This window comes from Perissodus microlepis, chromosome 9 (assembly GCF_051167445.1).
Source record: "Perissodus microlepis isolate ML-2025 ecotype Zambia chromosome 9, ASM5116744v1, whole genome shotgun sequence".
Lineage (NCBI taxonomy): Eukaryota > Metazoa > Chordata > Actinopteri > Cichliformes > Cichlidae > Perissodus > Perissodus microlepis.
The window spans coordinates 10,099,766-10,112,426 of NC_140469.1; the positions used below are offsets into that span (position 1 = coordinate 10,099,766).

At 40.2% G+C, this 12,661-nt stretch overlaps 2 protein-coding genes across 4 annotated transcripts in view; one reads left to right on the forward strand and one right to left on the reverse strand.

Moving 5' to 3' along the window:
- Positions 1-280: 280 nt before the first annotated feature.
- tecrl2a (trans-2,3-enoyl-CoA reductase-like 2a) lies at positions 281-10,495 on the forward strand. 2 transcript variants are annotated; one of them, XM_084938951.1, is made up of 14 exons: positions 281-382; positions 504-554; positions 3,706-3,756; positions 3,939-3,990; positions 4,564-4,608; positions 7,909-8,012; positions 8,106-8,221; positions 8,398-8,503; positions 8,854-8,926; positions 9,011-9,054; positions 9,125-9,182; positions 9,300-9,388; positions 9,489-9,534; positions 9,674-10,495. In XM_084938951.1, the coding sequence occupies exons 2-14, from the start codon at positions 531-533 to the stop codon at positions 9,799-9,801; spliced, it is 936 nt and encodes a 311-aa protein (XP_084795077.1). In that variant the 5' UTR covers positions 281-382; positions 504-530; the 3' UTR covers positions 9,802-10,495. The 2 variants fall into 2 exon arrangements, with proteins under 2 accessions (XP_084795077.1, XP_084795078.1); XM_084938952.1 differs by lacking the exons at positions 281-382; positions 504-554; positions 4,564-4,608 and having other exon boundaries at positions 3,701-3,756.
- An 86-nt stretch (positions 10,496-10,581) lies between these two features.
- Positions 10,582-12,661, reverse strand: part of abca4a (ATP-binding cassette, sub-family A (ABC1), member 4a) — a 31,108-nt gene continuing 29,028 nt past the window's right edge. For both annotated transcript variants that reach the window (XM_084938948.1, XM_084938947.1), the window contains 3 exons: positions 12,185-12,277; positions 11,809-12,058; positions 10,582-11,614 (listed from right to left, as the gene is read on the reverse strand). In XM_084938948.1, the coding sequence (XP_084795074.1) occupies positions 11,495-11,614; positions 11,809-12,058; positions 12,185-12,277 (463 nt within the window). In that variant the 3' untranslated portion in view covers positions 10,582-11,494. The remainder of the gene's footprint in view (positions 11,615-11,808; positions 12,059-12,184; positions 12,278-12,661) is intronic.

Here is a 12,661-nt window from a genome sequence, read left to right on the forward strand (position 1 = left end):
CTTAGCCACTGCAGGAGACCATTTTATCCACAGGAGAATTTCAAGTTTTGTGCCATCTTGTGTATTTTTGAAACACTGCTGTTCTTGTGCATACTCCACTCCTTGAGCATCTCAGTTTCCAGTGGCTACATGAGCCAACACAGACTTATGAGCCAAGAGTGTTCTCCAAAGATACTTTAACAAACAGGGAAAAAACAGAGTGAGAGACAGAGGGAGGTGGGGGGAGGAGGAAGTTGGAGAAAAGAAAATCAAGAGTAAGACCACGAGCAGGATCTCTACAGTGCCTCTAGTGATTCTGTGTTCCCAGCACTATCACAGATAAAGAGAGGAAGGGTGAGAGAGACAGAGAGGGAGAGCGTGGTGAAGACTCGGAAGAATAAGGGTCAGTACAGGGTTTGTCTTTGAAAGGAGAGGAGCAATTTCTGCATGTGTGAGAGGGATCTGTGCATGTGTTTTGTTTGCTCATACTAATAGTTAAGGCCATTCTTTCACCGTGTGCACAGAGGACATATCAAAAATAAGCCACCGCCATGAGCCGGACCACCTTCTTTGAGGTAAGCCAATGCACAGTTTTACTGCTACTTGAATAAATGACACGGGCAACTGCCACTTCCTGATAGAGCGAGTTACTGAAAGGCACTTGACCAAAGGACTCTACAGAGTGATAAGAGGTACAGCCAAATTTGGGGAAAACTTAACAAGGCTGAAAATATTACATGTTGTTCTAAAGGGATCGGAAAGTTTATAAAGTCCAAGTTTATTTTCCAGATAAGCTCAAAGCTGGTGGTGTTTTTATGATTTTTCTGTAGCCTCCAGTTTTGGCTTAAGGGCCTGACAAGCTTTAATGAAGAAGCAGACAAGTAATTTGCTGTAAGTGCAGCAGGCCTATGAACTCGAGCTAATTACAACATGCTCTGGGAAGTGTGCCATGCTCTCAGAAGCTGTTATTGAAAAAACTGAGTCACAGTGGAAAATATGGAAATAGTTAAGCTTCCAGTCTTTACAGTAAGACAGCCAGAAAATCCACCTTCACACTGATTGAACAGTTTTAAAAATGGTACTGATCCTCTACTTCTGATATATAAGAAAAAAGGAGGTTTTGCAGGATGGAAGCACATTTGCCGTAATGTTTAACTTTCCTTTAACTTCAGGCTGCCATGAGATTGGCACTACAATATTTAAGAGAGTATCTTTACCTTGATGCCTTGGAGGCTTTTCAGACGTACTTCATCCTTCACTCAGGAAACGTCATCTTCAACTTCATGAAACAGCCATTTAAGTAGTGGACTGCAATTTGTGTCTATTTGTGTGTAGTGTACAAGGTCAGACACGTGAAAAATTTAAGACAAGCTAAGAGGTGAATTACTGTCCTTGACTGAAAGAGAAACTGTCTAGTCTGTCTATCTTATAGAAATAAACAGGGCCCTGAACACTAGCAGCATGTCTGTTTAATCAGTGGAGGTATGGAGATGTCTAGGAGAGAGGGCAGTGAACTTTTTTAACACTGTCTGATCAAACAGTTTAAGAAAAAAGTGTCTTTGTGGACCTAGAGAAAGCAGATGATAGGGTCCCAGGAGAGGAACTGTGGTACTGCATGAGGAAATTAAAAGTATGTGAGGGTCATGCAGGACATTTATGAAGACAGCGAGATAGTGGTGAGGTGTGCGCTAGGAGTGACAGATGGCTTCAAAGTGAAACTGGCTCTGAGCCCCTTCTTGTTTGCACTGGTGACGGACAGGCTGACAGATGAGGTCAGGCAGGAGTCTGTGGACTGTGATGTCTGCCGGTCACATTATGATCTGTAGTGAGATTATGGGGCAGGTGGAAACGAGTCTGAAGAGGTGGAGGTATACACTGAAGAGAAGAGGAATTAAAGTCAGTAGAAGCAAGACAGAATACATGTTTTTGAATGGGAGGAAGACAGCTCACAACAATAGTAGCCTTGAGGGGATTTGTTGAACTGGTGCTATATAAATAAAACTGAATTGAACTCAACTGAACAGTGAAGCTATGAAGAGTAGAGGTGGTGAAAGGTTAATGAGTTTAAATACCAGCCATCCAAAACAACAGACAGTGCACATGAGAGGTGAAGGAGACCGTGCAGGTGAGGTGGAGCGGGTGGTGACAAGTATGAGGAGTGATTTGTAGCAGAAGGATGGCAGCAAGAGTGAAAGGGAAGGTATAAAGATGCTGGTGAAACCTGTTATGATATATTGTTTGGAGATGGCAGCACTAACAAAAAGAAAGGAGGCCAAGTTGGAAGTGCCAGAGATTATTAGATTTGTGATTAGAAAGGAAAATATTAGCACGACAGCTCAGGCTGAGCGGTTTGGAAACAAAGTTCGAGAAGGACATGCAGAGGAGGGATAGTGGATATACTTGACAAAGGGTGTTGAATATGGAGCTGCGAGGCAGGAGGAAAAGAGGAAGACCACAGATTCAGGGATGAAGGAAGACATGCAGAGGGCTGGATGTAACAGAGCAGATGGAGGAGGGTAGGGTGGAGATGAGCAGGTGTGGGGACACCTAAAGGGAACAGCTAGATAACGAAGAAGATTATGGATAAGAGTTTTCTCCAGTTTTATCAGTTAGTTATATTAGTCCAAAAACAATATATTTTTTTTAAATATTTAAAAAGCTGGCAAGCTCAGTTTCTCAGATTTTACCCAGCAAACATAAAATAAGTGTTTATTTAAACATTTATTTAAATTTCCCCTGCATCCCCAAGGCCTCTGCAAGCATGTGCATGTTCTGTACAACCTGTGCTGTCAGCACTGCCGCCCACACAGGAGGACAGGAAATCCTAATGATCGGTTTTACAAAGGCATGGCACATCTGAGTGCACAGTGTGCAGCCCAACAACACCGTGATGCTCTTTACCAGCATGCTAATACATCAGCGTGTGCCACCGGAACGCAGCTGGGAAAGCTGGCAGATGGAAAGCAAAACAATCCCATCTCCCATGATGCGCTTTGCTGAGACATGACCATGATTTGATTCCAGATCCCGCAAGCATCCTCACACATCGCAAAGAGTGAAAGGGTGAAATAATCATTTTATATATGGAACACTGAGGTTTGCAGCTAAACTTTTTACTTAAACCTCTGTATGAATTAAATGTCCTATAAAACTTCATTCACTATATCCAAAGAGGCTGATGGCTTTTATGTTGAGCTTTTCCTCATCCTCATTCCCTCTGTTGTGACTGTGCACTCAGCAAATCTTCAGATACCCATTAGTGGGTTATTACACTGTCCAGTAAAGGAACCTATTTAGCTAGGACAGCTCTGCTGAGCAGCACAGTATGGAGTGCTTTCAGAGCAAATTGTGGGCCCACCCACCTACCCTCCTTCCATATGCTATACATCACCGCTGACATGGTCTAATTAAGATGAAAAGAAATGTGTGCAAGAAAGCATATCACTAAGGACAAATGGACACACTTTGCAGTAGGTAGTTTAGGAGCAGACATGACCACATTTTATTTGAGGCGTTTATATTTTATTCAAATTGTGTTTTTACAGTGATGATTACATGTGCAACAATGTCTACCTTACAGCTGCAAGAAAGCAATACATAACTAAAAATAGCAATAGAGTTTAATCTTGTGCTACTGTGATCAACAAAGCTGAAAAGAAATCTTAAATCTTGCTTTTACTCTGTGGGTTATATACATTATAAAGGTGCCTTATTTTCTTTCTTCAGGTGGAAGTTCTTGATGCCAAGACAAGGGAGCAGCTTTGTTTTCTAGACAAGGTATGCTGACATTTTAACACAATTCAAAGGCCCCCAGGATACGTCTTAAGTTTATAATTATGAATAAACAAGGACATGAAAATGACTTTTCAATCTCACTGACACACAGTGCTTTGTATTTAGTGCTTGAGTCTGACATAAAGTTGAGTTTATAATGACTGTAAACTTTCTGTTCCATTAAGGTGGAGCCCCACTCGACAGTAGGAGACATAAAGAGCCTTTTTCACAAATCATGTGAGTGCCTATAATAGTAATGTAGCGCACAAATGAGCCTGTTTAGCTTTGTTAGAAGCACATGTGGCTGTAATTTTGTTAGTCTTGCTGTTACCTAGAACCCTGTCAATAAATAGAACAAGACTTGAGTTATACTATAATTCAATAAAACACAGAAGATCAGTGCTCCTAGTTCTTTATTATCTTTCACTGCATGTTTACTATAAACAAATCCTTCAACTTGTGGTTATTGGATTAAAAAAAACATTATTACACTATCTCTGAATGAAAAATCTTACAGTTCCTCCTATTAAATCTCTTCACCAGAGAGCTGTCCTTCTAAAAAACTATTTTTATTTACTTCTCTGAAGCCCACAGTGCTTCTGTCATCAGCATGTGTCTGGTCAGAAACGTTATCAAATGTCTGCTGAGCCCAAGGCCATCGGCATCTATCAGAGTAGCAGAGCTCAACGTTATTCCATTGTGATCAATTATTTTTGGGCCTGAGGCCAAAAAACTGTGTGTGCGGTACCAGCTATGTCCAACACTGCGACTGTGTTTGTGTGTGCATACGTGCTCGTTTGATCGGCACAGATCCTCACTGGTATCCAGCAAGACAGGCCCTGAAGCTTGATCCAAGTAAGTGGCTGTGTTGTAAATCTAGCATTTAGTGTGTGTGTGTGTGTGTGTGTGTGTGTGTGTGTGTGTGTGTGTGTGTGTGTGTGTGTGTGTGTGTGTGTGTGTGTGTGTGTGTGTGTGTGTTTTATAGCATTAAACACTACAGAAGGCAATGTGGCCCCAAAGTGTCAAGACTGGTTACTCAGTTCAAGTTTCAAACTGTCTAAAATATTTGGACATCATTACCCACAAGTACCCGTATAGATAAGTATGAGATCTTTTTTCTTCATAAAGGCCAACATCTCTACAAATACTCTTGATTTTAATTAAAACTCATTTATTCATAGATACGTCTGTATTGGTCTGTATCCATCACCTCAGGTACTGCTGTTTTGCAATGCTACACTTACAAAACTGGGGTGGGACTTAAATACTGTATGTCTAGCTCAGTACATTTGAATCAAGCTGTGAATTTGGGTTTTGCAATAAATCAACAAAAACTGGAACGTAGAAATGTTTGGTCTGAGATTGTGTTGTACTTTCCAGGCCATAAACTTTTAGATACACATGCAAAATTGGATGCCACAATAAAGTCAAAGCTTTAAACAAGAAGCACTGTGAGAGCACAAACATCTGCCAAGGAAGCTCACTCTGTGGGCGCTACTTACTTTTAAGGGAATAATTTTGTATATAATACTTTGGTTTCTTTGATTTTTTTAAAAAATATATATTTTAAGAAGTTTGTTGTGCAATAAAAATCAGGTAAGGGCAGCATGGCAGATATTTACTTTATTTACAAGTATTGATTTGTAAATAACTGGACATGAATAACTCAGGCTTACTGTATAATATTATACTTTCATTAAAAATGTAACACATTTAGAGGTCAACTTGACAGAAAGGCAGACTTGAAACGTAAAAGTGAGGTCAGAGGTCAAATGTGAATAATATTTAGATCCAAATTATAATGTTATAATTATGCTAGGGTGGCTGTAGCTCAGGTGGCAGAGCAGGTCAGCCACTAATCAGAAGATTGGTGGTTCGATCCCAGGTTGCCTCCTGGCTGGTGGGCAAGATACCCACCAGTAGGCAAACATGGGGTTTGCCTACTGGTGGTGGTCAGAGGGCCCGGTGGCGCCAGTGTCCGGCAGCCTCGCCTCTATCAGTGGTTGTGTCTCGCCTCGCCCAGGGCAGCTGTGGCTACAACGTAGCTTGCCAGTGTGTGAATGTGTGTGTGAATGACTGAATGTAGTGTAAAGCGCTTTGGGGTCCTTAGGGACTGAGTAAAGCGCTATACAAATGCAGGCCAATTATAATGTGATATTTAGAATCCCCATATTGATATGATGTTCTAAATGTTTTCAGTACAAACAAAGGCAAAAGAATTTTTTAAGGAAAAGGCAAAAGTTCTATGGTTTTTTGTCACTTTCTTGACTAATTAGTCATTAAGTTGACCATGAAGACTTCAGATGACCTCATTGGATATAAGATACATTTTAGTGGATTGTTAATACGACCCCGCTCTACACCAGTAAAAAGTTTTAGCACATTGTGACAAAGTGGCTAGGACTGAATTCATTTACCATTTGTTACTTGCATATATTGTTATTTTGTGTTCTGTTATCTAATCATAATGCTTTAATGTAAACACAGCACATGTAACCTCGCTTCTGCATACTATCCCGGGTCTGTTTGTGGTAGCATTGGTTATACTCATTACAGCAGTGCAAATGTTCTCAAAGCTAAATGTCACTTCATCATTAGTTGATTGAATCTTTCATTTGTTTATGTAGTTTGGTTATACTTGTGTGTTCCTTTGTGCAGGTCCTATGTGTAAAACAGGTATGTGGGAGGGGGAAAATAAAGAACACTTAAAAGACACTTGAACAGTCTGCAGATGCTGTCTTCCTATCACTTTCCATGCTGCTTATGTTATGCTACCCCACACACATTAATTTAAACCTTTTTGAGCTATCATGTTTGCAGACAGAATCACACCCACATAATCACTACCAAAAACATCACCTCCATGGCAGAGGTAACGAGAGAAGGTTTATGTTAGTATAGAAAGAAAAGTACGTGTGAGGAACACAGTTCCTAGTTCGGTTCTGAAAGTAAGCCTACACCTGACTTCTAAATGTATCTTTGGTACTGTCAGTTCAGTATTTTCAGGTGTGCTCCTGACTTGATGGAGAGCTAAAGTCCATCAGAAAGAGGTCAGAGGTAAAAGGTTTGTGATAACCTACAGTTGGGTGCATTCTGCAAAAGCAGTAGAAATGAAAAACCTTAAAGAGGATCACACATCTTCAGTCCCCAAAGCACTTTTGTAGTGTTGCTGACCACTCAAAGTGCTTTACATTACAAGCCACATTCAGTTTTTTCACACAGCACTTTATGCTGCGCTCTATGCTGTGCTCTTTCAGCCACACTCATGGCTAATTCAGATTCACCATTGAATCTAACCTGATATAAATGAAATAAATACAAACTAAACCTCTGCAGGTGCACGCTGTCTAGTGTTTGTCAAGCAAAGAAATTTGATTAATCAAACGGACTAATGCGGACAACTGATGATATGCCACCTCCTAACCCTAAAAATATCTTTGGTTGAATATAGGATCATTCGCTATTGATAAAAGTTTATCCAATAAGTTCTGGCATATTTATCTTTACACTCATCCTGTACTTCAGTGAGCAGTGAACCATTAATACATTTCAGCGTGCTGCTTCCACTAGCAGCCACGCAGGCCCAACCACTCCGGCAGAACAACCATGTCAGCACAGTGGAAACACTGTCACCTCGCAAAAAGAAGGTTCATCTTTACAAAGTCATCTTAACTATGAAATCTTTTCTCCATTTCTCCTTTATTGTTTTAAAGACCATTTAATATGCATCACTGCTCCATCCATTTCAGCCCAAATTAAAGCTGTAAAGGCAAATACAGCCTAACCTGATGTATGTTGGAAGGCTTTAGTCTTGAATATCTGGGATCTACCTGGCTGCTAAGAATTAGACAAGAGAACTTTGGTTCAAATCTATTTGGGTCAGTTGCCCCTCAGGATATTCTAAAAATGCTGCCCAATTAGTAGAGCAAATTATCTGTGGCCGTGCCCCCTGGAGCTTGCAGGTAGAGAGAACGTGTGCTGAAAACCTGAAACTCTGCACAGCGCTGCCTGTGTCACTGTGAAGATTTCTGCTGTTGTGTCCATTTCTCAAGCTCACATTCTAGAGGCGATGATCTCTGTTGGATAGTAAAAATGTTTGTTGGTATTTTTCCAGATGGATTTGTTTGTCTAAAGGTTGTTTTTGTTCTTATACAGAGGGAAAATCACTCAGAGATGATGAAATCTTACAGAATCTACCAGTGGGGACCACTGCCACCATGTATTTCAAAGATCTTGGTCCACAATTAGGATGGACTATGGTACAATTAATTCAACAGGCATATTGGCAGTTGTTTGTTTTTTTTAATCTGCGACACATTAAAAAAGAAAGTCATCTTTTCTTCTGTTTTCAGGTGTTTCTTGCAGAGTATATCGGGCCCCTTCTGAGCTACCTCCTCTTCTATTTTCGAATACCCTACATTTACTCAAACAGATATGCACTTAGTTCCAGTCCCCACCCTGTTGTCACGTACGTTGAAAATGAAATATCAACTACAGCACAAATTACGACAGACCACGGCTAAATTAAAAGTGTTCTATGATGAAAACATGCTATTCTAACTATTATATATACGTATACATGTACTGTGCAAGAGAATGACCTTTTGCCAGAAGCCAGTCTTATCCCTCGGCTCTATCTCTCAGACTGGCCTGCGTCTGTCATACCTTCCACTACACGAAGAGGCTGATAGAAACAATCTTTGTGCATCGCTTCTCACATGGGACCATGCCTCTCAGGACTATAGTCAAGGTGAGGAAACGTCTAAAGTTAAAGAGGAGAGCCTCTGATAATAAGCTCCTCTCTTTCACAGTGTGTGGCCTCATTTTTACTGTCCTGCACCAGTTTTTGTTTTTTCATGTTTTAATGTTTATTTATAGGTACAAGCATGTAGCACGTACCACTGCCAGTTTCCAATGCCCATCCACACAAGGTCCTTGAATGCACTATAATTCATGAATGTCATAATAAAGCTAAACAAAGCTTCGTTTGGCAATGCAGAATATAACTTGCAGTCTCTACACAGTATCTTTGTGAGGACTGGAACTTCACTGATCATTTTCACATTAAGTATTTATGTATGTGCTCATTTCGTCTTTCAGAATTGTGCCTATTACTGGGGTTTTTCAGCATGGTTGGCTTATTATATCAACCACCCGCTCTATACGCCTCCATGTAAGTCAGTCCGAGTATGCCACATACAACATGTTTTTCTCCTGTATTTTCATCATATCAAAGCCAAACTGTCTTTCTCCGCAGCATACGGAGAACTGCAAGTCAACTATGCACTAATTCTATTTGTGGTACGTATACTAATAATTACACATGGCATATCACATATACAGATTCCTGATTTGTTTATTTCTGCTCTAGATGTGTGAAATGGGCAACTTCTCCATTCACTTGACTCTGAATAAGCTCAGAGGAGATGGTGAGTCGTTGAGCTTTGTTAACATTCATGGATGAAGCAGGGTCATCCATCAATTCAAATACTGTAAGATGAAATTATACATATGTAATTCATTCACTGGCCGAATTATTTTTGCAGGACCCAAGGGTAGAAGATTTCCTATGCCAAATAAGAACCCCTTCACCTGGCTTTTCTTCTTTGTATCCTGCCCAAACTACACATACGAGGTAACACGCAGCATTCAGAACGGTTTATCTAGCATTAAATTTTCATTCATGCTTGAGCATTTACCTCACTTTCTGCTTGCACACTGGACATACACTGTAGGTTGGAGCTTGGGTGAGCTTTTCTATCATGACCCAGTGTCTGCCAGGTATGAGCTTCCTTTCACCTTTTGCTGTCACCAAGTGAGCATGTCCATAAATATAATCCACTGTGGAACTGCATGGTTGATGAGAAAGCCTGCATAGTCCTCTTGGTTATCCCCACATGTTGTATATTTTGTCTTTCAGTGGCATTTTACACATTACTGGGGTTTATTCAGATGACCATCTGGGCCAAAGGAAAGCACAGAGCCTACATCAGGGAATTCAAGGACTATCCCAGTCTCCGAGTGGCTATTATACCTCTGATTCTTTGATAATGGTTAAAGCACGAACCTCATACAAAGAAACAAAGAAGTCTTCTGCTGCTGCTGCTACTATGCAATTTTGTCTACAAATGAATGAGCCAAACTAGGAGGAAACAGAGCAATAATGTGGCTGTTTACGTGTTTAAGGCTTTAAAAAACATGCCGGAAACCTTTTAAAGTCAGCAATAATAGCAGTGTTTAATATCAACAGAAGATTGGATTTCTTTCTCAGAGGTTGATTTAGCATTGTGATAGAACTCAGTTCTTCCTGTCATATTAGCTACGCTTTAACATTTGGATTTTCTATGTTTGATTCTTTCAGAATTTTAAGGAGTGTTTGAGAAACCAGTGAGGAGTGCTGACTGCATATTGGTTTGTTTGCATAGGTTGTTGCTTTTTATTACGAGATGAAAGTTTTCTAGTTACATGTAAGTGAAAGAAATTGAGCATACTCATCCTCATCATAAAGTGCCTGTGGAAGCAAACGAAGAAATTTGAAATGTCACAGCATCCATTTAAGAGTGCAACATCACTTTTAAGCTCTCAGGAGGAACGCTGATAAAGCAGGTGTTTAATCACGCTAAAGTTAAGCCCTTCTAATGCTTATCTCAGATAGTTTTCTCCAGAGAAGTGCAAACTGTACTGACGTTAATGTACAGAGACTTTATCAGGTAGTCAGTGATAAGTGCTGCAGTTCTCAAGCCTATATTGCCTAATCTCAGGTTAAAACTGTTCTTTTTTTGGTTATAAAAGTGAATGCAAGGTCTGAATAAAGGTCCACATCTTAAAGAAAACACACTTCATTATTTATTATACTCTGCCTCACAGAAACACGTCATCATCTTCTAATGACACTAGGTGCTGCAAACAAATCATGAGGACAAAGCGCAAAAATTAAAAATGAATGGCATAAAGAGATCATATTAATGAAATGTATTTAACAGCGCAAGAAGGATTTTTTAATGATTATGAGCTGTATTGCACAGATCACCAATAAATCTCATGATGCTTCGAGTAATACTGCATTAATAAGGTGCTAAGCCTTTGCTTCTCTGAGCCCTTACTCCACATATCTAAAGAAGGCAGTGAAAGTGAATCTTGCTTGGCATCTGAAGCAAAAATATATATATAAACAATCTATGCTTTCTTTACACACCCTTTCTTTACAGGTTGTTTTTTTCATATTTCATCAGTTAAAGGCCTAAAAGGTGAGCAGAACGTGGAACAAATAGCAGGCAGGCACAGAAATGCTCCACATTTTCCAAAAAGTCAAAGCATGCTAACATTGTTTACCGGAGAAGCAAAATCAAGCAGCATGCACTTTTGCCACGAGAGAAATCAGTTTAAGGGATCGACTTCTTCACAGGCTGCGCTGTGAGGTTAGAAGATGCAACAGATCGACTACAACATTCAAAAGACTCCATCAAACGTGGATTTAAAACACAAAGGACTTCTTTTCTGCAAAAGTTGGAAACCAAAAGTTCATCCTCTGTTGGCATCCAAAAAATGATGCGCCTGTCACTGGTGTCTGTTGGGTTGGGAGGGATTTTTCTGCAGACTGTCTCAAATCAAAAGGTGGCCCCGATTATGTCTACTAGCTTTCAGTCCCCTCAAAGTACACACATCAATAGGACTTTGAACACTGGCTGCCAATGACATAAAAATGATCAGCTCTCTTCCAGCTGAGCTCATTCAATTAAGTTCACCTCCCCAAAGACTTGATGGGTGTGGTATCAATATATCGCTGGGCTCCAGCAGCTTTTGGATGCAATACAATACTTTCATCCTCTCTTGACTGCTGCTTGGCAAAATTCACAAACACCTGCAGGGACAAAGAAACAAAACAAAGATTTGATTAAAGCAGCAGGTTGACATACGCCATAAAATTAGGAGCCAAGGCACAAAATGCAAAAGGAGGTTAAAATATGACCGACGTGCAAAGTCTTGCAACATAATGAAATAGATCTTTTTTCCATTTTATAATTCATTGTGTTGTGCATTTCTGCACCTATTTACCTGGTCGAGAGTGGTTTGTGACACTGAGTAGTCCTCTATTTTGAGTTTCTCCTTATTAGCCAGGACCATCTGAAAGATCCTAGCCAGGGAGGATGAGGAGATCTTGTACTGTAGCGTGTTGTAGTGCTTCTCTCTCTGGATGCAGCCAGGGAAGGTACTTTCCATGAATGCTTCAGCAGGGTTCAAGTCTGGGGCACAACCGGGCTTAGACGCCCTGATCTTCATGGTGACCACGTAGCCATCGCCAAATCTAAAGTGTGTAAAAAGACGGGCACTTTTAGTGAAATAGTTACTGAAACATTGGTGGATAGGAAAGGAGGAAAATGAAGATCAGGTATTTTGTTATATGAATAAATAATAAAGTAAAATGACCAACTTGTATTTGAGATGCTGAATAGTTCCCAAACACTTGAAGGATCCATTAACCATAATGGCCAAGCGCGTACACAGTGCCTCACATTCCTCCATACTGGAAAGAAAATCATAACAATTAGATGCCGTGCTCACTCACATGTGTACACACATAATACAGAGAGGCAGGTGAGAAATCAGAAGATCAGAACAAGAAAAAGTGTCTTTGTAAGTTATTTGGACACCATATACTGCTAGTATTGCCTCAGCGTAAGTTGTAAAGGGCATATGTATTATCTGGACACTGGGAGTGGGGACTTTAAAGCGGTAGGGTGGATGGTTTTCCTGTAGGAATTTTTAAGTGACAAACGTATTACTTCCTGCTTCCTAGTGAGATTTTGTGCATTGGTTTATGGAGTAAAAAACAAAATTCATTCACCAGGTGTGAATTCAAAATCCAAAGGAATATAATGCAGTAAGGTTATCTCTGACTTATGGCATA

What these genes read in the sequence shown, in the direction of transcription:
- tecrl2a (XM_084938951.1), top strand. Translation starts at nt 531, where the DNA reads ATGAGCCGGACCACCTTCTTTGAG. An exon ending in CCCGCTCTATACGCCTCCAT is followed by an intron (nt 8,927 to 9,010) that starts GTAAGTCAGTCC and finishes CTTTCTCCGCAG; the next exon opens with CATACGGAGAACTGCAAGTC. An exon ending in GAATAAGCTCAGAGGAGATG is followed by an intron (nt 9,183 to 9,299) that starts GTGAGTCGTTGA and finishes TTATTTTTGCAG; the next exon opens with GACCCAAGGGTAGAAGATTT.